This window comes from Desmodus rotundus, chromosome 13 (genome assembly GCF_022682495.2).
Source record: "Desmodus rotundus isolate HL8 chromosome 13, HLdesRot8A.1, whole genome shotgun sequence".
NCBI lineage: Eukaryota > Metazoa > Chordata > Mammalia > Chiroptera > Phyllostomidae > Desmodus > Desmodus rotundus.
Window position 1 is genome coordinate 21,890,515 of NC_071399.1, and position 25,315 is coordinate 21,915,829.

General features: G+C 55.1%; 1 protein-coding gene across 1 annotated transcript in view; it reads left to right on the forward strand.

Annotated features, from left to right (window-relative positions):
- The first annotated feature begins 7,827 nt into the window (after positions 1–7,827).
- ADGRA2 (adhesion G protein-coupled receptor A2) overlaps positions 7,828–25,315 on the forward strand; it is a 37,053-nt gene continuing 19,565 nt past the window's right edge. The window contains exons 1-2 of the mRNA XM_053916531.2: positions 7,828–8,498; positions 20,734–20,805. Coding sequence (XP_053772506.1) covers positions 8,236–8,498; positions 20,734–20,805 — 335 coding nt within the window. The 5' untranslated portion in view covers positions 7,828–8,235. The remainder of the gene's footprint in view (positions 8,499–20,733; positions 20,806–25,315) is intronic.

Genomic DNA, 25,315 nt, shown 5'->3' on the forward strand with positions numbered 1-25,315 from the left:
TTCTTTACCCATCAAATTAACTTGGGCTAAAGAATTTACACCTTGGTGCCTCAGTTTGCTCATCTGTAAATAGGGATGATATTAAGAGCAACTGCCCCATGGTGGTATGTTATGAAGTTTAAATGTGATAAAGCATGTCAAGTGCTGTGCACAGAACCAAAGCGAAAACTCAGTCAAGGTTAGGGACCGAACACTGGACCCAGGCCAGCTGGGCTTTTCAGTTTGTTTGAATCTCCCTGCAGAAACAGGGCGGAGCACTGATGGACAGAGCAGATAAGGACTGCTGGGAAAACTCTTGCCTTCCTGCATAAATGAAACATGATCCTCAAGGCCAAGGAGGAAGGGGTCCCTCCAAGAAGCAACTAAAGCCCCGGGTGCCCACAACCAGCTCCCTCGTGGGTGTCTCACTGAGTGCAGCTGGCACACGGGGCTGGACATGGGGAGGTGGAAAAGCCCAGCTTCCCCTTGACATACTGCCCAAACAAGGGCACCCAAGCCTTCCCTTTCGCTCCCCACAGCTTTAAAGACCTAACTAGGGACTGGGGCGTAAACACAGCAAATCAGCCCAGAGTGAAACCAAAACTGGATACTCTAAACCACACCCTCTGGGAGTCAAGACTCCAGGGACACGCAGCTGCCTGAGTGTGTCCCCAGGACGAGAGGCCCAGAAAGAGGGCTCCTCTTACATTTCTCCCAGCCTCCCCTCCATGACCATGGCTTTCCAGGGCCCTGAGGCAGCCTGATAGGTCTTAGGTAATAAATAGGCCCAACCTCATGCACAGAAGTTTGACTTTGACCTTCCAGAGAAAGAGAGAGAGGAGGGTGCATAAAGAGGGCAAGAGAAAAGAGGAGAAAGAAAAACACAGTGAAAGGGAAAGGAGGAGAGGGAGATGACAAAAGGGAGAGATTCCATGGGGCCGGCCCCAGAGACCCACTACGAGCCCATGATGCACCAAGACGATGGCTGCTGTAGGGAATTAGGGTTCCGCTCTTTTCCAGACTTTTCCAGAAAATTAGAAATCCAACCTGCCAGGCTACTAATGAGCCTCCCCTGTGTGTAAATGAGGGTGTCTCTCTGAGACACCTCCGTGACTAAAGGGGCTTCCCACTTGCCCCAAGCCTGGTGACTGACCCATGGGGAAGGGGCCATGGTGTTGGGAGAGGGCCACAGTGACCCAGAGAACCAGGCTTGGGAATCTGTGGAGAGTCATGGGGAGGGGAGCTCCTCATGGGTGTGCAAAAGGCTGGGTATGCAAACCCACCACCAGACAGGAAGCCCTCCCAAGTACTGAGCCTCCTTCAGGGAACTGAAAGCAGGACCAGCTAAAAGCCGCCTCTGGGGAACAGGGCTGGGAGGGACCATTGCTTTTCATTCTAGGCTCTTCCATGCTATTTCATTTTTTAACCACATATGTGCATTGCTTTGATAAAAACAGTCTTTGTCGATAGTGGTGAGGCTAAAAGCAGGTGTCGCTGTGGAGGAGACTTTCACATTTGCCTCAACATTGGCCCAGCCTTGAGCCTTGCAAAAGGAGACCCCACTTCTCAGTCTCACCAGCCCTCCGGGGCCCAGGGCCAGGGGTGACCCCAAACACTCCAGGCTTGTCCTCCACCTCTCCTCCAGCCTAGAACAACACCTGCCACTTTCTCCAAACAGCTTTTTGCTCCTCTCCTTTTATCTTCAGTGCTGTTTTAGGTCTCTCCCAGGGTGTGTGAGCCTGGGCCCTGTGTCAGAGAGACCAGAGAGCCACACCTGCCCACACCCGCCCACCTCGGCACAAGGTGGCAGGTGGAGAGGGAGAGGCATTTCTCCCTCCTGCTCACTGCACTCCAACCACCCCCACAGGTCCCTAACTCTTCCTTGATGGAACACAAGAGGTGTGGTCCTACCTTGCTGTTCCCTCTTCATGGAATGCATTGTCCTCCCCAAATCCATGGGGCCTGCTCCCTCCTTCCTTCAGAACTCTGCTCAAAGTTCGCCTTGTCAGAGAGCTCTTCCCCATCATCTTCATTCGCTTACCCTGCTTCGTTGTGCTTCATTGATCTTCTACCGCCTACTAGATCACACCTGTGCACGGCGTGTTTGTTTACGCACACGTTACCTGGCTCCCTCTGCTATGTTAGCTCCATGAAACCACACACTTTCTTTGGGTTTATTGCTATGTCTTCAGTGCCCAAAACAGTATCTGGCCCGTGGCAGATACTCAATAAATTATTTTGTTTAAATAAATGACTACGGCCTCAGTAACACTTTGTTGAACAAGTTAAATAAATGTCTCCTCTATTTGTTGGGCACTAACACAAGCTGAGAATCAGAGAAATGCAGAAAGGAATTCTTTCTTCTGGAATGTTACATTCTAATGGAAGAGTCAACTATGCAAGCAGTGAACTATAACGTAGAGCAGAACTATGCAGGTACGAATAAGAAAAATAGCAGCAAGCCCTAGGAGCTGCGGGTGAGCTCACAAGCTAACGTTTCCGGAGGACTTGTGTGTGCGGGGCTGGGGTGTTCTCTGACACCAACCCACTCTCCACGTCGCTGACATCTACCAGGTGCCTGCAATTGAGTTCAGTTCTGACACTGACAACTCAGAGTTACTGTGGATCCCCCAGGTGAAGGGCTTGGTCCCACAAGACTGCCTCTACTTCAGAAGCCAGGTGCAAGTCCCAGGCCACCTGGACATCTGACTAACTGGCTAGAAATCATCAGAGGTTTCTACAACGCCCTCTTTGGTTTTGGTTTTTTTTCTCTTCTCTTCTTTCCCCACTCCCTCACCCCCCAGAACAGCTCATAAAACTCAGGGGAAAACTTACATTTGCTGGTTTATCATAAAGGAAATAACTCAGGAACAACCAACTAGAAGAGATGCGTAGGGCAAGATAGGGGGAGGGGCAGGGAGCTGCCTAACGCATTCCAGCTGTGCCGCCCTCCCACCACCTTGAGGTGGTCACCAACCTAGAAGCTCTCAGAACGCCATTGCTCAAAAGGGCTCATAAAGCTCAGTCTCCAGCAGCCCCTCCCTTTCCTGGAGGCTGGTGGGCGGTGCTGAAAGCACCAGCCCTCCAATCACCTGGACTTCCTGGTGACTAGCCCCATCCTGAGGTTGTCTAAAAGCAGCACCCTAAATTTCCTCATTAGCACAAATACAGGTGTGCTCAAAAAGGGTCCTGAGGGGTAACAAAACATACTCCTATTACTCAGGAAATTCCAAGGGTTTTTAGAAGCTCTGGGTCAGGAACCAGGGACAAAGACCAAATATACTTTTGTACCATACTGCCCACGCTTCATTTACATATGTCAACATAAGAAAAGTCCAGACCTGTAGAGAATTTTTATGAGTTCATTTGAGCCAAACTGACAACGATTGCCAGGAAGAAAAATCTCAATGGATTGAGAAAATGCTCTGGAGAATGGCAGTTTTGCAGCTTATTTTATACACTGGAATAAAAGGAGAGATGTGAGGAACTTACATGAAATCCGCTGGTGGTACTTTAAAGAGGCAGGACATTTCCGAGACTGGATAAAAGGCAACATGGAGAGACACATACTTCCCTTACATTGATGGGTAGAGGATAGTTAATACCTAACATCTAGGGCACAGCAGAGATGTATTCAGGGAACAGGATAATGAATGAGGAGTTCTGTGCTCTTGTGCTCTGCTGAACGAGACCACTCTATCGTTTCGAAGTTATCTTACATGCAAAAGGACAATAGACAGGCTCACTTAAGGTAAAGATTGACTTTGGTCAAGGAAGCTACAGGCCTAGAACCAGACTACCTGCCATGACCCACTTTTAGTTAGGAAGTTTTAATTTCAGACCACCCCAGGTGGTTACTTCCCATCTCTGAGTCTGTGAGGCTGCCACGCAGGCCTCCCCTGAGCTCGTCGGTTTTCCCATGTGGCCCCTTGTTCATCCACACAGGTAACTGATATCAACATCGAAATCCTCTGAAGCAAATAATGGACAGCAGGACAGGCTTTATCTCCCATTTCACAGATGAGAAAACTGAGGCCTGAATAAATTCAGTGAGTTGCCCAAAGTCACATGATGAGTAAAATGGAGAGAACTCTGAACTGGTAAAATTCAGAGTTCACGCTCTTTGCCACTGCGCTCATAGGGAGGAAATATTACATTATCTGAAAAGTGTGAGTAGATCTCCCTCAGAGAATGTGTCATATTTTAGTGGAGACAGAGCTTAGAACCCTGGGAATGTCTGAATTATATATAGGTATCTGGTATGTGGGGAAACCTGAGCACCAGAGGGAAGCCCTTGCAGCCCCCAAAAGTTCTACGTAGGAGTGAATTGGCATTCATTCCTACGGGTTGAGGGCACAAATATCTGTCATGAACACGCAGTGTGAAAGTCCCAGCAGGACAGGCAGCTCAGCACAGCCCCCGCGGGAGGCACAAAGCAGGAAGGAGGAGGGCAGAGCGCTCAGAGGACTGCCCAGTAGAGCCACCCCGGGAGGGAGGCGCGAGTTGGGGTCAGGGGTGAAATAGATTCAGTGTCTCCACTGTTCACAAGCTAACGGAGCCCTAGAGAAATGTCACGTTTGCAGTAGTGATTCAGTTATGGGCTATGATCTGACCCACTGTTGTCCTGGGTCTGTGTTAGGACCTTACCTCTGAAAGGCAACAAGGCACAGAAGGAGCTAGAAAACCTAAGAAATAAAGGTAAACATCCAGGGTGGGGCCTCCGCAGCAGGGCCTGGGCTGGGACACGTTCTGACTCTGTACGTGTTTATAGCCTCCCGACAGTCCTTATTCACCCCTCACTTCTCCTAGATGAATAGTGAGGCTCCTTTGAAAAGTTTCTGTCTTCCTCGACTCTGTTGGAAGAATGGGGATGTGGATCCTGGTTCTACTAACAGCTCTGATTTGGGAGAGGGCATCTTTGGAGGTCCCGGTCAGAGAGGAACCAGGGAATCAAAATGAGGGGACCTCAAGGGGAGTGAAACTCATGAGGGAATTGTTGAGAGTCCCTTTTCTCCCCTAGAAATGATAGAGCACGGCAGTTAAAACTCTGGAGTCCAGAATACTTGGTCCAAATCTATTACTCACTATATGTCCTTGGGTGAGTTACTCTTACGGTAACTCTTCACCTTTCAGTTCCCTGTCTTTTAAAACAGTCATCTTCACTCTGTCACGAGGACTTACTGAGCTAATTCTTACAAAATGCGGTCAACCAGTGCCTGGCACAGGATAAGCACTCAGTGACGTTAGTCCTTATTCGCAGGTCCGCGGTCGCCCTGGTTGGCTCCAGTCTTGGAGAGAGGGGGCAGTGACGGGTCCCCCATTTCTGCTCTCAGCTGCTCCTAGTGAAGTTGCCTGGGCTATTGTGGGCAAAAGCCCCTGGCCACTCCTTGACAAGGGGGAATGGATCAGCATTGAAGTTGGGAAAAGAGAAAGGTTGGCTCGGAGCTAGCACCTGGCAAAGACAAGCTTTTCTTTGAGAGGGGCATAGCAGAGGTGAGTCCCCAGGCCCTGAAGAGAGTAATTATGATCTAGAAGGGTCCTGTGGGTTACACTCCTGCCCTAGATCGGACGAAAACTTGTGGTAAGCCCTGCTCCCTGGCTTCAGTGGGGGTCGCTTCAGCCTCCTCCCCATCATCACGGAAGCTTATCACCACTCCATTCAAGTGCTTATCACACACTAGGGACTTTGAGCAAACTCCCCATGTAGACTTCCTGAGGTTGGGAACAAAGTTTGAGTCATCCTTCTATCTTAAACAAACCTCAAGACAAAAAGATTTTCGTGTAAGCCACTCATTCACTCCGCCCTGCACCTCTGAGGACAAATAACCAGGCGCTCCTATCAGAAAAGCTTTGAGTGACTGGGAGAAAAGAGCGCTTAGAAAGGAATCAGAGGGTAAGTTCACATCCCTGGCTCCTTATCATGGCTCAGTGAGTGATTTGGTTTCCTCACCTACACTTACAAACTGGGAAAGTAACCCCAGCCCCATTCACCTCCCCCGGTGGGCAACAGAAGCCAAAAACAAGGACCAACAGACAGGGCAGCGTTTTGTAAATGTCTTCAGCAAGCACCTCATTCCCACCTGTGGGGAAGCATCACCTTCTTAAATGTCCTTTGGCCTCTACCCAGCAGCAGAGAATGTGTGTTACAGTGAAATCCTTTCCAGACTTTGAGGTTCTTCATTTAGCAAAAAGAAATGATGGAAAAGCTGTGTGACCCAGGCCAGAGCCCTCCTCTCCTTTCCTCTCTTGAGTTTTCCTCTCCCAAGCGCAGGACGGTGGGATGGCAGACCCTGCCTCTGGGCAGTGGCTCTGTGACACACTCCACTCTCCTGACCTTTCCTGAGGAATGCAGCCTCAGCCTGCCTGCCGCCTGCGGAGGGCTCCTGCTGGGGGAGTCCATTGCCCTTCTCTCTTCCTCCATTTGCAATCACTATTTATTTATATTTGGAAGTTGAAGGAACCAGAGCCTGCAACTGGGAGAGACTTGTGGAGCCAGAGAAGGAAAGTGAAGAAGCCAGTGTCTGGGCCCCTTGTCTGCCACCAACGTGAGGAGGAGCTGCTTCCCTGCAAAGGAGGGGTGGGAGGCGGCTGAAAGACCACCGTCCTGGAAAAGGTGCCACACACACCAGCGGAGCCAAGAACACACAGAAGGTGCTGGTCACCGTAGCAACCGCTTGGGTAGCACAGTGAAGGACAGAGAACAGGAGTCCTGCTCAGGGACCCCCCCATCCTGGGCTGCCGGCCCCTCAGCAGCAAAGCTCTGTTAAGTGGCAGAAAAGCCCGCTTTTGTGGGGAAACTGAGGAAGCAGACATACGGGGCCACACTTCTGGTTTCTTCTGTCCCCAGCCCCAAGTCCGGGCTTGCATTACAGTCCATCAAAGACCCACAGGCAATTCTCATCTCCATCCCCAGCTGTCAAGGTCAGACCCCTCCCAAAGCCACCAGCCCTCAGCCTCCCGTAACTGCAGGGTGCCCCACCCCCACCCCCTCCCACTCACTCATTCTCATGTCACAACTCGCATTCATGAAGGAGGGGACAGGCAGGGCCCCATTTTGACTCCAGAGATTCAATACTCCTAGATGTCAGCGGCCGTGTCCCAAGTCACTCAGAGCTTTCTGACTCAGCACAGTGCTTTCTCCACACCGCGGCACGCATCCCTGCTTTTCTCTTCTTGCGCTCCCTGAGTGCCATTGCCCGCCCCGCCCACACACACAGACACACACACAGACACACACACACGCTGGGATGTAGAAAAGGTAAGAAGCTAGATCTAGCCCATCTGTCTTGGCCTTTGCCCCATCCTTGGCCGAGTGACATGCACGCCCCGCTGGGCAAGGTCACACCGGCAGAGGAGGGTCTGGGCCTCCTTAGCCTTCGGCTGTGTCCTGCGGGGCTGGAGTGGGGCTTCGAGAGTGAGAGCCGGCTTCCAGACTGACGCATCGGGTCAGGGGCCAAGGGAAGCCGAGTCTCGCCAACCCCAGAGCGGTGAACAAAGTTCGGTCCCAAACAGGGAGCACCAGACCTCTCTGGTCCAGCCGGCAGGTCCAGGAAAGCCCCAGAAGCAATCAGGGTGTGGGCTGGATGAGCCTGAGGACGGGAGGGTTTCGAGGAAACCGATGGCGCTGGGCCTGAAGGTCTGAGACGGGCTGTGGAGAGGGGCGGGAGAGACAAGGAGTCTGGGTTCAGGAAGGGTGCAGGGGACACGCGAGGCCCCAAGCCGGCTAGCCCACTGTCGCGCCGAGGAGGGCACTGGCCGGGCTGCGTATCGGTAGGCGCTAGGGCCTAGCGGACGACCCGGCAAGGGGAGGGCGCACCCTCGGGAGGGCGGGCGGGGTCTGGCGGCGGCGGGAGCTGCGCCGCGCCGAGGAGCCTCCATCCATGGCACAGAGCGGCGGCGGCAGCAGGAGCCCGGCGCGATCCGTTAGGTCCCAGCCCAGCGCCTACAGAGCAGGCGACGTGGAGGGTCCCAGCCTCCACCAGCCCCGGGGCGCCGAGCCGAGACTCCGGCAACGCCGCGGAGGGCCGCCTGCTCTGCGCTGACAGCCGCGCCGGCGTCCTCCCCGCCGGGGCGCTCGCCGGACATGCCCCCGGGGTGCGGCGGCGGGGACCCCGGGGCTTGCCTCCGCCCAGGGCCCCCCGCCCCGCCCTCGGGCGCCCCGGGCCCCTGCTGAGCACGCCTCCCGCACGCCCGGGTCCCTCCGGCCCGTGCGCAGAGCGGCCCCAGCGCTGTCGGTCCCCGCGGGGCTATGGGCTGATGGGCGCCGGGGGACGCAGGATGCGTGGGGCGCCGGCGCGCCTGCTGCTGCCGCTGCTGCCGTGGCTTCTGCTCCTGGCGCGCGAGACCTGGGGCGCGCCCGGCTGCCCTGTCCCCATCCGCAGCTGCAAGTGCTCGGGGGAGCGGCCCAAGGGGCTAAGTGGCGGCGCCCCCAACCCGGCGCGCAGGAGGGTGGTGTGCGGCGGCGGGGAACTCCCGGAGCCTCCCGAGCCCGGCCTCCTGCCGAACGGCACCGTTACCCTGTGAGTACCCTACTCGGCTGGCCCTGCCCGAGCCTGGACGAGGGAACGAATGGAGACAAGACGGAAGGGGAGGGAAGAGGGGGACTGCGACGGCGCCGCCACTTCTGAGACTTTGGGAAGGGCCTGAGTCCAGGCGCCGAGAAGGGAGAACTAGGGAAGAGATTAGGGCTCCAGAGGTGTGGAGGGAAGAAGGGGCCGCGGGGGGCGGGCGCAACCCAGAGGGAGGCACCGCGGGCACCCACTCACCTGCACAGGTGAAGGGGAAGGCTCGCTGGCGGGACCCCCACGCCCCTTGAGTTTCCAGCCTGGGCTGGTGTTGCGAATGTCGGGGACCTGAGGCGGGTGGGATGGGGGAAGTCTCAGGAAGGATGGACGCCTGCGGCCCACTGTGTGGCTGTGGTCGTTAGCACCGCGGACGCGTCCCTGGCCGGACTGGACGAGTCTCCGGGGCTCACCCAGCGGGCCAGGCTCCTCCAGTGGGGGGCGCTCCGTTCGCTCTCGGCTTCCAGCGGGTCGGTGTACTTAGGGCGGGCAGCAGGGTGGGCTCGGAAAAATCTGCCCTTGGGGTGCAGGCGCTTCTGGTCTGAATGAGACCCCGGCGTCCCGATTCCTCTTGGACCCCTCTCCCACCGCGCGCACCTGGGAAGTGACTTAGGCGCTGGGTCCTGCATCCCTCCCTCTTCTCTCCTCCCCTGGCTATGACACCAGCTTTGGCTGTTTCTCTATTGAATTTTGCTAAGAAAGAAACCTGGCGGAGTGGGAGGCGGCTGCCTCCCAACCTCCTTCCGTCATCCCGTTTCCCTTTCCAGCCAGGGCCTTAGCCCTCACTTTGCTGGCAGCCCGACCCCAAGCCTCCTCCATGGGGGTCTGAAGGTCCCAAAACCGCAGGAGTTAGTGACCCCTCCCCACCGCAGCGATTTCCTGCTCTGAGCATGTGCCTGGAACTCCACGCACCACGCAGTGAAGTGGAGGTTTGGGCCCTCGCGGCGGCCCTTTCCTATCCTGTCGCTCTGAATCCAGCCTGCAAGCGGCTTCCCTTCCCTGTCCTTCAGACCCTGGTGGCAACCGTTTCCCCAACGCCCCTCGCCCGAGTTGGGGCTGGCTCACAGTCTGTCCGATTGTGTCCAGAACAATACAGTAACGCCTCTGGTTGGGTGAGTTCAGAGGCTGCCCGCTTCCTGACAGGACAAGCCTGGTCAGCCTCTGACGCTGGCCGCCTGGCCTGCGTTTTCCCAGTTGGGGTGTGTGTGCGCGTGTGTGCATTAGGGGGGTGAAGGCGGTATGTCTGCCTTCTCTCACTTCCCAGCGGCTCAGGGATATGGCCATGGCCTGGGAAGGCAGCTGTGGCTGCTCATTCCAGTTCCTGCTGAGTGTCCCCTAGTGTTGAAGGGTCCAGACAGGCCCGGCATTCCCCAGCCCACTCAGTTCTGGAGGAGAAAAATGCTTGCAGTGTGAGAGGCTGGCCCGGTGCCGGCCCGACAGTTCAGTTCCGAGAAGGGTATGTGTGTATACGCTGGATCTTGTGGCGGTGCTCACACACCTGGGAAGGTCGCTGGCATTCGGAAATCCTAACGTACTGAAGGCAGAAAGAAGGGGCAAAACATTGAAAGATAGTTTAGCAGTACATCTTAGAATGATTTGGCAACTAATCCTTTCCAGCCATGGCTAATTCCTATCGACGTCACTCCAAGGAGAGAGAGGGGCCAGCCCTGGGTGAGAGTATATTATGACAGGGCGGCAGCAAACCTGACTGCTAGCTCACCTTCCCATCCTAAACCATCCCCAGGGGAAGGACCCCCTTTCATCCTAGGGCCCTGACCTAGCTGGTTTAAGATACCTTCCCAAGCAACAGGCCCCTGAGCCTGGCTGGACCTCCCCACGGGGACAACAGACAGGCCAGGCCAGAGGAGAACCTGAGAGCCCCTGGGCTTATCAACCTGGACTGTGACTGAACCCCAGCTGCAGACATATTTCTTAGGTTCTCCCCTCACCCCAAATAAACCTAATCCTGATTTCTGCCCTCCCACCCCAACCTCCACCGCGCTTGACTGTGAAGGAAAAAGAGGCCAAGTTCTTCTTCAGCAGAAGCCTGGCCAGGATTCTCTTCTCTGGGCCCAGTCCCTCCAGCACACCCATCCCTACCCCCCATGCATCTCGAGGGAAGGAGGAAGAGAGGCCTGGAAAGGGGCTGCCGCCTCAGCCTGGCAGCAAAGCAAGAGGCCAAGAGCCTGAAAACCTCCCCCACACCCTCCCAAACTCCTCCTCCTCGCTCTTTCTCTTTTTCCACACAAATTTCCCCTTTCACCTTTTTGCCTGTCACCTGGTACGAACAACAGGACTTGAGCCAACAGTTTTTGCAGTGGCTCTCTCCTCCCTCCTCTCCCCTGCCTTCCTCCAGAACGAGCCACCAGACCCTGGTCCCCTTCACACACCACCCTGCCGAAAGGTCCCCAGGGCACGGGGGGCTCTGCCTTGGGAAACCTGGCAGGCACTGGGTGTTGGGACCATTCAGGCAAAGAAAGTGCTAGTTAGGTGCCTGTATGCAAGGAGCCTCTCTGCTTGGAGAGGGCCTCCAAGCCGTTCAAAGGCATTTCTGTGAAGCGCCAGCCCCGTTTCCCTCACCAAAAACCCTTCCACCTCCACCCTATTCTCTCAACTGCTGCCTTCTGTTTTTGTAGACTGCATGCCCCCTCCCCACATGGTTTTTCATTCGAGGTTTTCCAGGAAAGCAGAACTCTTGGCTTCCTTCCTGATCCATCTGTCCCACCCCACCCCATCCCACCCCCAGTATCGGGGCCCAGTCCACAGGGCAGCTGTGGGCACTTATGTTCCTGTCCTTTATGGGGGAAGGTCTCGTGGTGGAGTGGCTTATTACAGGGAGGACCTGGGTGGGAGAGGGAGATGTAGACCACTGTGAGCCCCCCACCCACCCCAGGCAGCTGCGGATGGGCCTGCCCGCTGGTCCTCAGCTCTGGCAGTTAGAGAGGGAAGGGGCATTATAAGGAATTCCAAGGAAGGACTGAGAATAGAGAACTCCAAAAGGAAATTTCCTAGGAGGGCCTCCCAGGACATGTAAGCAGCCCCTCGGAGGATACCAGCCAGTTTCATCAATTCCTGGACTGCACTGAAAAGGGCCTTAAAGGTCAGCAAGTCCAGCCCCTACATCTACAGGTCACAGCTGAGCAAGCCGAGGCTGACAGGGGCGGTCCGGGCTCTTGCTAACAGTCACCCAGCTAGCTGACACCAGCCTCAGGATTAGCTGGTTAGGTTCTCCCAGCGTTCCTCTCGGGTCAGGGACTCGCTGTTCACCTGGCTGGACTTGGGACCCAATGGACACAAAAGCTGCTTTAAAAAGCCCCGTTCCTTCCCAGCAGGATCCAGGCCCTTTTGACCTGGGAACATTCCAAGGCTGGGTGGGGAGGGAGCCAGACATGGGACAGGTCACTCCAGATTGTCCCAGAGCCAACAAACCCTCATCCATTAGGCCCTCCAGCTGGCGGGGGGGGGGGGGGCTGCCCACCACATAGACTGTCCACATAGGGGAAAGGGGCATTTGCCACACAGATGTGCCCAGCGATGGCTGGGTCCTTTTGCTGTGAGTTTGGTGGTCTTCAGAAGCACCACGGCAGGGAGGGATGGCCCCTTCGCAGGCGCTGCCTCAGCCTCAGGGAAGTGGTTCTTGAGCACAGATCTCCCTCTGGACCTCTAGCTCTGGACAGAGCCCTCCTGTCAGTGCCCAGCCACCAGGATCCAGTTAGAGGAGTCTGGGGCAAAGTGTGCCAACCGCCAAGCACGTAGCCTGAGGGGAGTGGAGTGATGCTGGCTGGAGGGGCGGGCCCACGCTGGCTTCCCCACCCCCTTCTCTTCCAGCCTCTTTCCCCCATATGGTTCTCATAAGGTCTGGGCTCAGAGACAGCAGCCAGAGGAAGTGGCTGTGTACAGAGAGCTTTTGTGAGGGGAGGAGGGGGGAGGGGGAGAAAGTGAAGAGAAAGAAGGAGAGAAAAGAGGGAAGAAGCAGAGGTGGGAGGAGGCCAGGACACTCCAACACGCTCCCTTACCCTCCAGTAGAGCAAGGTCTCAGCTGCGACACCCCGCATGGGGTCCAGAACCCCGTCTGTCTGAAATGAGGGGCCCAGAGGGAGTCCAGGTCCCTTCCTGACTCTTCCCACCTACCTGCCAGGGGAGGTGGAGACAGCCAGATGCTTCCTGGAGGTCTCGGGGTCCCCTGCCCCTGTGTCCCCTGCCCCTGTGTCCCCCCTCTGGTGCAGAATGTCAGGGTCCACGGTCCCATCGCAGGGCAAGCACAGGGCAGAGAACAGAGCCTTCTTGGGATTCGCTTGTTGACTCCTCATGGCACCAAGAGCCTGGGGAGGCCATGTCACTGAGCTCCGAAGACAGTACCTATATATAATTCAGCCCCACCAGTGGGGTCCAGAACCCAGAGTGGGTTCTTTGGCCTGAATTATTCAGAACCTGAGCATGAAGCCAGCCACTCCTGATCCCCAAGGCGCCCCCTTCCTGCTGACTACCAAGGATCATCCCTTCATGTTGGGGTGGGCGGGGAGGGGGGCGGCAATCCCTAGTCCTGGGGGTGAGTCTGAGAATTCCCCCCAAAGGCACAGGCAAACCAATGTAATTTGAACCTAACCAGAAATTGACCCTTAAATTTGGGGTCATGTTTTTAAAGGGAGAGAGTGATTCTAAGTTTAAGCCACATGGGAGTCATTGGGATAAGAACCCTTTCCTGAGGGAGAAGGAGTTCTAGCCACCTCTGTGTTTGATCCCTGGCCTTCCATTCAGTGGGCTTTCCTCACCAAAGCCCGGACCTGACGCCACACAGCCTGGACCAGGGCCCCACACTCCCCCACCTCCCCAAGATAGAGCTTGCCCTGTGCCTCCCTGGGAGCAGACTGGGAGCAGGGGAAGAGAGAGGAGGGAAATGGTCCTGGGCTGAGAAACCAGAAGGAAAATCCGGTATCTGTGAGGAAGGGGCTGCTAGAGGGGCTGTTTATTTTCATTCCCCCAGCCCAGCCGCTCTGTTCTATTTAGAGCTCGGACACTGACAGGACAAGGCTGCCTCCTCCCCTTCCTCCCTCCTGGGGGAGGGGGCATCCTTCCCAAACTCCAGAACATTCCTTTGTTTTTAGGACTGGGTGATGGGGGTGGGGGAGCAGAGACACTGCAGTTAGCTAACCCCTGGGCAGCCTCCCAGGACCCATCTTCCCCGGCCCTGGGAGTGAGGACAGGCAGATGGGGGAGCAAAGGGTGTGCGAGATGGATGGGGCCAGGTGAGGGGCAGGGGAACCGATCTGTCACAGAGGAGCTGGGAATGGGGCAGAGGGAGCAGGCTGAGGAGGGAATTCCAGCCTGAACTTGAGGGGCCAGACATCTCCCAGCTGGGAAGGGAAGGTCTGAGCGCCCCCCTCCCCCCAGGACTCTTTGCCTGCTGGGAGCTATGTGGTGAGGCAGACACCCTAGACTTCAGGCTCCCAGAGTCTCCATATCCAGGATGGGAAAAGCCATCAAATGTAAGGAGTGGGAGTCTTCTGCACAGACCCTTCTGTCACAGAGAAGAAATCCCCAGGGGAGGGGCTGGCCTGCCTGAGGTCACACAGCTCCCAGCCAGACCCCAGGGCCCCTGCTCCCCGCCAGCCTCTTCCCACACTGACCAATCAGAGATGTCATCCCTGGGGACAGACCAGGGAGATATGCCAATCCACTTCCTCCACAAGGATTTGGAAGCCAGGGAAAAGGGGCACCCATCCCCAACAACAGCCTAACCAGTATGTGTGTCCTTAGGCGAAAAACTGTCACCGTCCAGGGTATTTGAAATCAGACCCACCCAGGAAAAGTGGGACCACAGTGTCTAGAGTGTTCTCCCGGTGTTCCCTGCCCCTCTCCCCCTCAGCTCCTGGGCTTTGCAACCCCTCGGCTGTCCCTGGAGAGCTGTACTCAGAGCCAGGTTAGCTCAGGAGTGAGCTCTGCCAAGACTGCAGGGAGGATGGGGTGCGGGTATGCTGGGAATGGAGGTAGCAGGAAACTGCCCCCTGACTTGGGACAACCAGGGTTCAGCATGAACTCTGTCTGCTGACCACCCCCCCACCCCCACCTTCCCTGGAGCTCTGTCCCTCCACACACCCATCCACTCATTCAGCCGGTGCCTGTGTGCCCAGCCCCAGCCCAGGAGGTGAGAAACCCGGTCTCTGCCCCCCGGGGTCTTAGAGTCCTGTTGTGGAGACTGGATACAGACTCACAAAGCAAGGCAGGATCAAGGCCTGGCATGGAAAGATTAGAGACAAATTATACTTATGTATGCAAGACTGATAAAAGATTGATCCTTTCAAGTTCACTTGTATGGAAAGAGAAACTCACTTTCTTCACCCAGAAGCTTGGCTCCCCAATGGTGAGACTTTGGGCCATGTGTGGAGGAAGTGTGAAGGTGGATTGGGAGTAACTTCCCAGCTTCCTCAAATCAGGTGGGCACACACTCAAAACCCACCCATCCTGTCTGACGCACCTCCCTCCACCTCCCGTGCACAGAAGAGTGGAGACACCCTGTCTCATTGACACCGGAAGTACCAGTGTGTTACACAGGCTGAGCATACAATGGGTGTTGGTGTGGGTTTGAAGAACGCATGAATGAATGCCTAGGTGTGAATGATCACAGCAGACTTGATTCCATGTGCCCGAGTTAGGGTGCTGGGGGCCCCCAAATCCCCATCAAAGCACACAGTCCATCTCCCACAAATACCAGCTCACCACCAAGACAGGGTGCCTGGTAGGGCAGGTTAGAGAAAAGGAGACAAGAAAGCCCCATTCATAGGAGCCATTGCGAGACTGTTCTCTTGACCTTGACCTCAGGCCCTGCCTGGACAGCCCAGCGTCAAGGCTGAGGTCAGAGGCTGTCTCAGGACACGACCCTGTAAAGCCTAGGGAAGGAAGGCCTTACCTGAGTCTCCTGCTAACCAGCAAAGGTTCAGGGCTAACTGGACAGGCTTGCAGCCCAGGGCCAGGATCATGGAAAGTACAGGAGTGTGGAATGTCCTCTCCAACAATTTTGTCCCCTGCAATCAGGACATAAAGGGCAACCTGGAGAGGAAGGCAAGCCCCAGGAGGGTGGCCCTTAGCCTGCAGGTGTGTCAGAGTGGAGCCCCGGACCAGAGGTGGCCTCAGTCCTGGAGGCCCCGCTGTTGAGCCGCCCATACTGCAGTGCGCCCCTCCTCCAGGAAATGTGACAGTTACTGCTCACGGACATGAGATGATATTTAGTAGTCACTTAGGTAAGCATTTATTAGTTCCAATTTTATAGCGCTTATGTTTCAGAGGCAGTTAATTTTTTAGGTTTCAGACATCTTTTGAGCCCTGGAAATTGCTCAAAGGCCCTGGGCACTAAACCTGCAGGAGAGGCTGGGACCCCAGTGTCCCCTGGATGGTCAGGGCACATTATGGGCCTGAGGCATTTTTGGTGTCAGCAACCAGACCACCCCTTCCCCTCACTGATGGCCTCCCTAAGATACCACCAAGGTACCAGCAGCAGGTGCTGGAGAAGGGCCTTCCAGCCCAGGAGGCCTTGGTGATGGTCTGAATTTCAGGCCCAGACTCTCTACAGAGCCAGATCCCTGGTGTGCAGACCCGTGGCCCGAGCATCCCTGTGTGTTGGGGTGGGGTATCATACATGTATGACTCTTCCTGCACACGGGAGAACCATTCGGTTGAGGCATGTGCTGGCCCCACGCCCCACAGAGCAGTGCCCACGTGACCCCTACAGGGTCATCTTTGATGTCAGGCTGGGGTCTGGTGAGTTCCTGTGGCTTCCCAGAGCCCGCAGGGCCTCTCCGTAGACGCCAGCCACTCGCTGCCTTGGCCTCCAGCCTCATTAGTGGTAACTCCGCTTGCTTCTGTTCCCTAAAATAGAGCCCTAGCTGGAAGAGAGTTCTGAAATGGACTCGGTGTGCCCCCTCTCCTTGGCCAGATTCAGATTCTGGGGTAGAACACAGGGGACTCCAGAGACTGGCTGCCTTCCTATGGAAATTTGATGTTGGAGTGGCGGTGTTGGGGATGGGGAGGGGAGGCAGGAAGAAGGGAGCTGAAGATGCTGGGCTGAGTTGGCCAGAGGTCAGTGAGGCGGGGCCAGCGTGGTTGGGAAGGAAACCCACCTGGCTGGCTCCCTGAGCTGGTGCAGGGCCAGAGGCTGGTGCAGGCCGAGGAAGTGTCTGTCTGGGAGTTGGGGGGCAGGGAGGGGGTTGTTAAGATGGGGCCAAGACTGGCACTGTGTCTGCAGCCCTGCAAAGAGCCTTGGGGCCAAGGCTCCCACCTTCCCTGCCTGATTATTGGGGCCACCCTTACCTGTCTTCCTCCCATGAGACAGCCTAGCATGGTGGGAACACCGCACAAGGCTGTGTGTGCTTTCATCTACCCCACTGGCAGCCCTGTGACCACCAGCTTCTTACCTGCCCATAACACAATGCCAGACCCACAAAGGGCACCTCCGGGGAAGTAAACCGACAAGCACAAGTGAGGCCATTCTCTGGAGAGTCTGAGTCTCAAGAGTAAAACTTCTTGAGCCCTACCTAGGTGGTTAAGGCCAGAAGACAGACACAGTTCTGGGTATTTAGGGACTTGAGTCATACAGGTGTGTGCCCGAAGACTGTCCAAGAACTGGAAATGCGGTGAGAAGGGGGCCCATGGGAGAAGGGTGAAATGCTGTTTGCCTGGTGTCCCGGCTTTTGTGAGTGGCTTAGAAGGTGTGGGGTCAGGGTTCTCTGCAACAAGAAAAAAAAAATCTCATTTCAAGACTTTCAGGGCTGGACTTTGCACCAGGCTAGCCAAGCTGGAAGCCTGGGCTTCCGCAGACCCCCACCCCATTCTGCCCTTTCCTCCCCAGCCCAACAGAGGCTGCCTCAGAGAGAGTGAAGGGGTCTGGCCTGCAGGGGACCTGGGTTCCAGGTGGAGAGGGGTGGGATGCAAGAGGTGAGCTGTTCCGGGCCAGAGGCTGGTCCTCACCTGCCTTGGGCTGGTCCCTGCTCCTTTGCATTGCTCCTACGCCACACACATACATGCAGGTGCATGCATGCCACTCAGCATCTCTCACATAATCCAGACGTCCTCCAGGGGAGGTGCTGGCCGCTGGAGACTAGATGAGGGTTAGGGCCACTAGTCACAAGGGGCCCTGAGCACCTGTAATGTGCCTGTCCGCTGAGACGTGCTGGAGGAAGAATGTACATACCAGATTCTGAAAACTTAGTACAAAAAATGAAAAGGAAAATACCTCAATACTTTTGTGTGTTAATTACATGTTGAAATGATAACATTTTGGATATGTGTGTGAAATGAAATATTAAAATTAATTTTTAAACTTAAAAATGGCTACTTGAACATTTTAACTTATATATGCAGCTTGCATTGTACTTCTGTTGTTGAGCTCTGGGTTAAAGAATTTGGAATGCAAGGGTTAAAGGTTGAAAAGTCTGGAGAAGGTGGGGGACTTTCCCCCCAACACCACCCCTAGACCTGTCTGGACAGGGTTCTCAAATTAGGATCCCAAGTTTTAATCTCAGTGATGTGGGAGTTGGACAATTTTAAATATTCTGTTTTCAATTCAATGATCTTTTTAAAACCCTCTTGCAGATAATTTTTGATTCAAAGGCATTTTCATAGCATAAGATTTTCATTTCTAAAGTCAACGTTCCTTAAACTGGAATCCTCACACATTTTCTCAGGAAATAAGATACCTTTTTCCCTCCCTTTAACAGGTCCATACTCAACCCAAGTTTGAGAAATTTGTCCTCAAGCCTCCTGCTTCATGCATGGGGCCGTGATAATCTGGCAGCCCTGTTCCTGTGTCTCCCACACCCTGCACCTCTCTCCCCTTTGCCCACCAGCCCCCTCAGCACCCCATTCTCTTTCACCACCACACACCCCATAAACCCAGGCAGGGGCAACACCTGGGAGAGACCCCTTGGGGTGGGGGCAGGCTAAAAGGGATGACTTTTTTTCATCTTTTTTTAAAAGATTTTAATTTATTTTTAGAGAGAAGGGAAGGGAGGGAGAAAGAGAGGGAGAGAAACAGCAACGTGAGAGAGAAACATTGATCGGTTGCCTCTCACGCGCCCCCAACCAGGGACCTGGCCTGAAACCTGGGCATGTGCCCTGACAGGGAATCAAACCAGCAACCTTTTGGTTCACAGGCCAGCATACAATCGCTGAGCCACACCAGCCAGAACTCACCTTCTCCCTGACACTTCAGGACCCCTCCTTGACATTCCTAAGGATACTGGGGAGGGCGGTCTTCTTGCCGTCTACAACTTTTAATGTAACTTCTGAAGCTCACTCTCTGGGGTTGTACTGAGGGAATGTGCTGGAGGTGAGGTGAGGCAGGCTTTTTTTTTTTTTTTAATTGATTTTAGAGAAGGAGAGGAAGATGGAGGAGAGAAAGAGAGACACTGATTTGTTGTTCCACTCATGTATGCGTTCATTGATTGACTCTTGGATGTTCCCTGACCAGGGACTGAACCACAACCTTGGCGCATCGGAATGACGCTCTAAGCAACTGAGCCACCCTGCCAGGGCTGAGGCAGGCTTTGGTTTAAAAGTCAAACCATCAAGAGCCAGTCACCGCCGAGGGGGCCAGCCCAGCTCCGCCAGGGCCTGAATGAGACCAGTAGAGGCACTAGAAACTGATACGACTATCATTTACCACCATCATGTGTAATGTGAAATAAAACTATCTTAATCCCTAAAACGAGAATAAAGGGGTACATGAAAGTTCTAATTGCTCACGTAGTGACTTGTGTGACGTGCTTTTGGAAACACCGCGATAACATTATGTGTGTGTGTGAAGCACTTTGGAAACCCAGCATTCTCCCCCTCAACTCTTCCACAGTCACCCTTCAGGCCCTACTGGGAAATGCCATCGTTGGAGGGGCCGTAGGCAGGAACAAGAAGGGTAGGAAGGGTCTGTGTGGAGCAGGGAGGAGGGAGGAAGGGGATGAGGTCTCCACCCCTTCCCATTGACCCGGAAAGCCCCTTCTACTCTTGCCTCCATCCTGGCCATTGTCTCTCCTCCACGAGCCCTTGAACACGTAGTAACTGGAATGTCCCATGTCTGGGGTCCTCTCACACCTTTGGTATATTCACCTACACAGCTCCAGTGAGCTCTGGGGCAGAACTCTTCGGCAGCTCCTCTCTCATGCCTGTCCCCTGCCCCTGCCCTCTCCCATATGGTCCAGCTCTGAAGCTGCCCACTCAACAGAAGTCCCCAGGCCTGTGCCTCTGGCCTTCCCAGGTCCACCAGTAGGAGCAAAGGAGGGAAACCCTTTGCCTCATCCCTGCGCAGGCAAGAGTTTGTGTGGAGAGGCTCATTAAAGTGTTTGAATAAGCAATTAACTCAAGGGATGAGCCCTTTGGCTGGTCTGGAACTGCCTCCTCCCAGCGGGGAGCCTGGCAGAGAAAGGCTGAGTGGGTGGGCCGAGTGGGTTCAGACAGCTGGCTCCGGGCCTCTTTCCTCCTCCCCTAAATACAAACTAATAAATAAACAGAGCTCCAAGTGGGCAGAAGGGCTGAGGCCTGGGGGAAGCCCAGGGGCCTATCAGTTTTCTGTTAAGGCAGCATACAGGTTCAGGGAGGCGAAAGCACTCAGGCCCCCTGAGTTGGGGCCCTTTTAGGGCCGGGAATGTCCCCTTCCAATGAGGTCCTCAGCTCACAGAGAAAGTGTCCAAGACCCAAAGGAGAGGCAGCTCCTCCCATTTGCCTCCACCCTGCTGGGCTTACTGTTCCACCTGCCAGAGCCCTGACCCAGTCCAGGCCATTCTCTCCACCACCGTCCTCAGGATGTTGGGCTGAGGACTTGAGCTAGACGGAGCTGCAGAGAACTGGAAAGGGGCGCCGTGGGCTGGACCCTGAGGTTCCAAGGTGAAAAGGAGCATTGCAACTGTACACCTACGCTGCCCAGCTGCATACAGAGCCCTAAGTCAGACCCGGGCTGCAGGGGCACCCAGGGCAGGTGAAGTGTCTGGTTTGGGCTCAGTGGGTTGAGCAGTCCTCCCGAACCATTTGCGGGCCACTCCCTATAGTCTCCTGGAACTGATGGTGGGCCTGCTGCCTTGCACACCTTTAGGCAGCGCCATTCATACAGAATGCAGCACAGCTACGATGGTGAGACTGGCTCCCCACTCCATCGACACCTGCCAGCTTGTAAAAGCACGTTCTCCTATCTGTGTTCTCCCTCTGCCTTCAGGCTCCTGAGCAACAACAAGATCACTGGGCTCCGGAACGGATCCTTCTTGGGACTGTCCCTGCTGGAGAAGTTGTAAGTGCTGGGGCAAGGTGGGGAGGAGGTGGGGGTGGAGGTCATGGGCAAGAGCTCAGCCCTGGGAGGATGAGGAACACTGGTTGCTACGGGACCCCACAAACCAGAGCCTGCTGGCCAAGAGTCAGATCCACTGGGACCCTGCCCAGAACTTGGCCATTGGGTGAGAGGCAGCGAGGGGTTCATCTGAGAGACCAGCTCCTCCACAGTGACAGCAGAGAGAAGGAGAGAATGTCCTCAGGATATCGGGGATACTGGTCTAGGCAGGGATGGGACTACGGGAAGTTCATTAACGCTCTTTAATGAGCAATTAGCTATGAGGGCTGAGCCCTTTAGTTGGCCAGAAGCTTCTGCCTCCTCCCAGCTGGGAGCCCAGTAGAAAGAAAGGGCTGAGAGAGGATTTAGTGTGACTGAGATCTCTTTCCTCCTTCCCTAAAAGCAAATCAACAAACAGAGCCCCCAGGGGCCAGAGCCCTGGGCTGAGGGTGGGGACACTGATCACGTGGAAATCCACCCCCCACCTCCCGGTATAGAGCTGCCTGTTTCAAGCTGCCCTGCAGACCCAGGCAGGCTGGCAGTGGGCTCAGGAGGGCACTGCTAGCCCAAAGAACTCACTTAACCTGCCAAATGGGGGAATTGAACCAGCCCCTCTCTCAATTCCGTGTTGAGTCAGCGTCCTCCAGGATCCACAGGCTGTGTAACAGCTTTGGGTCCTGTCTCCTCCACAGAAGACCTGGGCTTCCCGCTCTTTCTGGCGACTGAACCTTTCCATCTGCCCCTCCTCCAGCCCCCCTCTCTCCCATCTCTGCTTCTGCGCTACTGGGCATTCCCAAGTCCTCCAACGGGGTCCCTGCCCCCTCTAGTTCCATTTTGCCTGAAAGGCTTGGGTCAGTGTGATGGAGGATACAGAGAATAGGCGGAAGCCTGCTCTCACAAAGTCAAAGACATCACCATCTACTGGAGACCAGACAGTGCCATATGTGTTGCAATTAGGTGGGATGGGCTCCACATGAAGTCCAAAGGAAGGATCAGTGAGGCTGGAGACTTCAAGGGGAAGAGAGAGGCAGTATCTACATGACAAGGAGTTTAGCTCTGGAACCACAACAGCCTTATGAGGTTATCTCTATTACACCCACTTCACAGGGGAGGAGAATGCCTCTCCTCCAAACTCCCCAGCCCATCCCACTCCGTGGGCAAAGCTTGATGGCCTGCTTGGTTAGTGGGGTTGGGAAGGCAGAGCATGTTTTCTGATCTGGGGCATACTGGGGGCCTGAGGGGGTCTTGGGATATTGGCTCTGGTGTCTGCACAGAGCTCTCTGACCAGGTCCCTCTGACCATCTGCTCTGCAGCTCCCAGACAGGGAGACCCAGGCAAGGAGGAAGAGGGCCACCAAGCTGCTATTTAAACGTCTCCTTGGGAACCAGCTAACGGCAGGTTTCACCCTCCCAGAGCAGTTAGCATTCGGAGAGCTCCAGTTGCTGTGCTCGGCCCAGGCTCCCTCTTAGAGGGCTGAGTGGCAGGAAACCAGACTCTCCTTCTAGGATCTTCTGGAGGAAGACAAACCGCAGCTGCCTTGCCAGCTCTTTGCTTTGCCCCACAAGGGCCAGTCACTGCCCAGAGATGTTCCCCCATCTGCTTCGCAGGAGCAGGCCCTCACGCTCTCACTGACATCTTCCCACCTCCACCCTCCCACTTTAGCTGTCAGAGCCGCCCGGCTCCGCCCACTTCTCATCCTCCAATCTCATGAGGGTAGATCTTCTGATGAAGATGAAAAAGATGGCCCTTTTCTTCCCATCCATGCCAACACACTGAACCGGACCCCTCTCCCCAGCACTGTGACTGGTCGCCACCCGGCAGATGCATGCAAAGTGTGGGAGGCAATCAGAAAGGCGGGAGAATAGTCAAAGAACAATGACGGAACCCTGAGTCACGTGAGGCAGAGGGGGTGCTGGGCATGAGAAAGAGCACTCGAGTGGAATTCAAGGTCCTGAGTTTGAGCCCCTGCTCTCTGTGAGGGAGCATTCTAGCCATTCATTTTAGAGAAAGTTTTTGAGCCCCCTTTGTTTATCATATTTTACTTTCACTTACATATCATGAGTCTCCTTTATTTATGTGCCAAAGCCCTGTTCTAGGCATCGGGAGTGAACATAGTAGACAAGTGCCTGCGCTCGTGGAGCTTCCCCTCTCTGACGGGACCCAGAAAATAGCAAATAAATGTATCATCTGTCAGGAGCTAGTAAGTGCTACAAAGAAAAGCCAAGCAGGGTAAGGGGGGTAGAAAGCAATGAAGGGGGTTGCTATTTTATTTAGTGAAGTCAAGGAAGGCCTTGCTGACAAGGTGACAGCCTGAGACCTCAAGGGACAGACTCATTGGGAGGATTCTGGGGGGTAGAGCGAGCAGCTATCAGCAAGGACCTGGGGTCCAGAGTGTGCCCAGTGAGTCTGGGCAGCAGAGGGCCACGTGCCTGGAAAGTGGTCCGAGATGGAGGCAGGGAGCTGCAGGAGTGGATGCCAGGCTGGGGCCTGGCTCTGCCTCCGTAAAAAGGGGAGCGGGGACAGGGTGATTCGTATGGTGCACTGTGGATTGAAAAGTCTGTGACCCTGTGTGTGTGTGCTATCCACAGGTACTGCATGTGAAAGGAAAGATTGAAGGTCAAAGTGATGTGGCTGGTCATTGCAAAGGAGGGGAGGCCTCTGAGCAGAGGGAGGCACTGTGCTCAGCAGGTGCCCACACCTCCCAGGGACAGAAAGGCAGTGCACGGGCTGGAGGACCCAGGGTCTCCAGCCTGGCTGATCACTACTATATCAGTCAGTATTCTCCAGAGAAATAGAGTCAATTGTAGGGGGAGGGGGGAGTATCTTTACATCACATATGATGAAATATTCTTTCTTTCTTTTTTTAAAGGTTTTATTTATTTTTAGAGGGAGGGGAAGGGAGGAAGAGAGGAAGAGAAACATCAATGTGTGGTTGCCTCTCACATGGCCCCTCACTGGCCTCCACTGGGGACCTGGCACGCAACCCAGGCATGTGCCCTGACTGGGAATTGAACCGGCAACCATTTGGTTTGCAGCCCACGTTCAATCCACTGAGCTACACCAGCCAGGGCTTATTTCTTTATAAAAAACTTTATTTTAAGACAATGGCTCCCATGATGTGGGGGCTGGCAAATCCAAAATCTGCCGGGCAGACCCGCAGGCTGAAAAGTCAGGCAGCAGTCGACCCTGTGGTCTTGAGACAGAATTTCTTCTACGGGAACCTCAGTTTTTGCTATGAAGGCCTTTGACTGATTGGATGAGGCCCACCCATGTTATCAAAGGTAATCTTTATTTAAAGTCAACTGGTTGTAGATGTTAACCACATCTACAAAATGCAGACACAACACTAGATTAGTGTTTGACTAAGTTGCCTGGTGCTGTAGCCTGGCCTGGGGACACTTAAAACTAATCACCACACTACCCCACTATCCCAGAGGTGGGAGAGATCCTGGGCCCTGGCTCCTAGAGATGCTGGGGCCTGGGAATTGTTTACAAGGTATGCAGGCAATTCTCATGCTCATCCAGGGTTGGGAACCAGTGGACCAGATGACCCCTAGACTGTGGGCCTATTCATGACAAATGAGACGCCATGGCCTGGGCGTGCAGTTGGTGCCAGGAAACACTGATCTCTCTGTGCTGACGGGCTGAGACGTCCAGGCTTGGGCAGCTGAGCCACAGCAGCTTAACATCCCACAGTCCACAGCAGCAAGTCCTGTGGGAGGGTTGGGGCCTAGTCTAATAACTGAAGGGGTCGGTCTGGCCTGCTCTAGAAAATGCTGGCATTGCCTCCCTGTGCTGAGCACCCCTCTGACCTCTGAGATGGGGTCCAGGGTAAGCGTGGGGGGAGTGTATGGAGGGGGGGGACAGAAAGGGCGAGGAGCGGGCATGTGCCTGAGTTGATCCCATGCTCCAGAGAGGCTGGGGGTGAGGGTGCGGATGCAGGGGACACACCTTTTTCGGCCAGGCAGGATGGACAAGAAAACCTGAAATAGCATCCAGCAGAGGCAGTTTGTGGCCAGCCCAAGGAGTGTGCAGAAGGGCCCAGACATGGGTGAGGGCCTCTGCTCTGCATCCCATCACCCCTCTCCATGGACAAGCCTGTTTGTTGCCCAGAGGAAAGACTTCTGGGGTGGGCATGGGCAGGCTACACAGGGGCACAGAGCTTTACTCTGCAATAAAAAGAGGCCTGGGATTGAATCCTGCCTCTGCCATTTACCTTTTGGGTGCCTGCCTAAGGGTCGGGTTTCTCACCTGGAAAACGGGGCAAGGTATGACCCCACGCAGGTTGCCATGGGAATGGATGAGTTCGGCTAGGAAGAGAGCCCCAGACAGTGTGGGCTTTCAGTCAGTAAATGGCCGTTTCCTTCTCCTCCAAAGAGTTCCAAGTTGCAAGATACTCAACGCCCCCTAATTGCGTAGGCTTTGTCCAGAGTCCCCCAGCCTTGAGCAGGCAGGCACGTAGATGAAATGGATG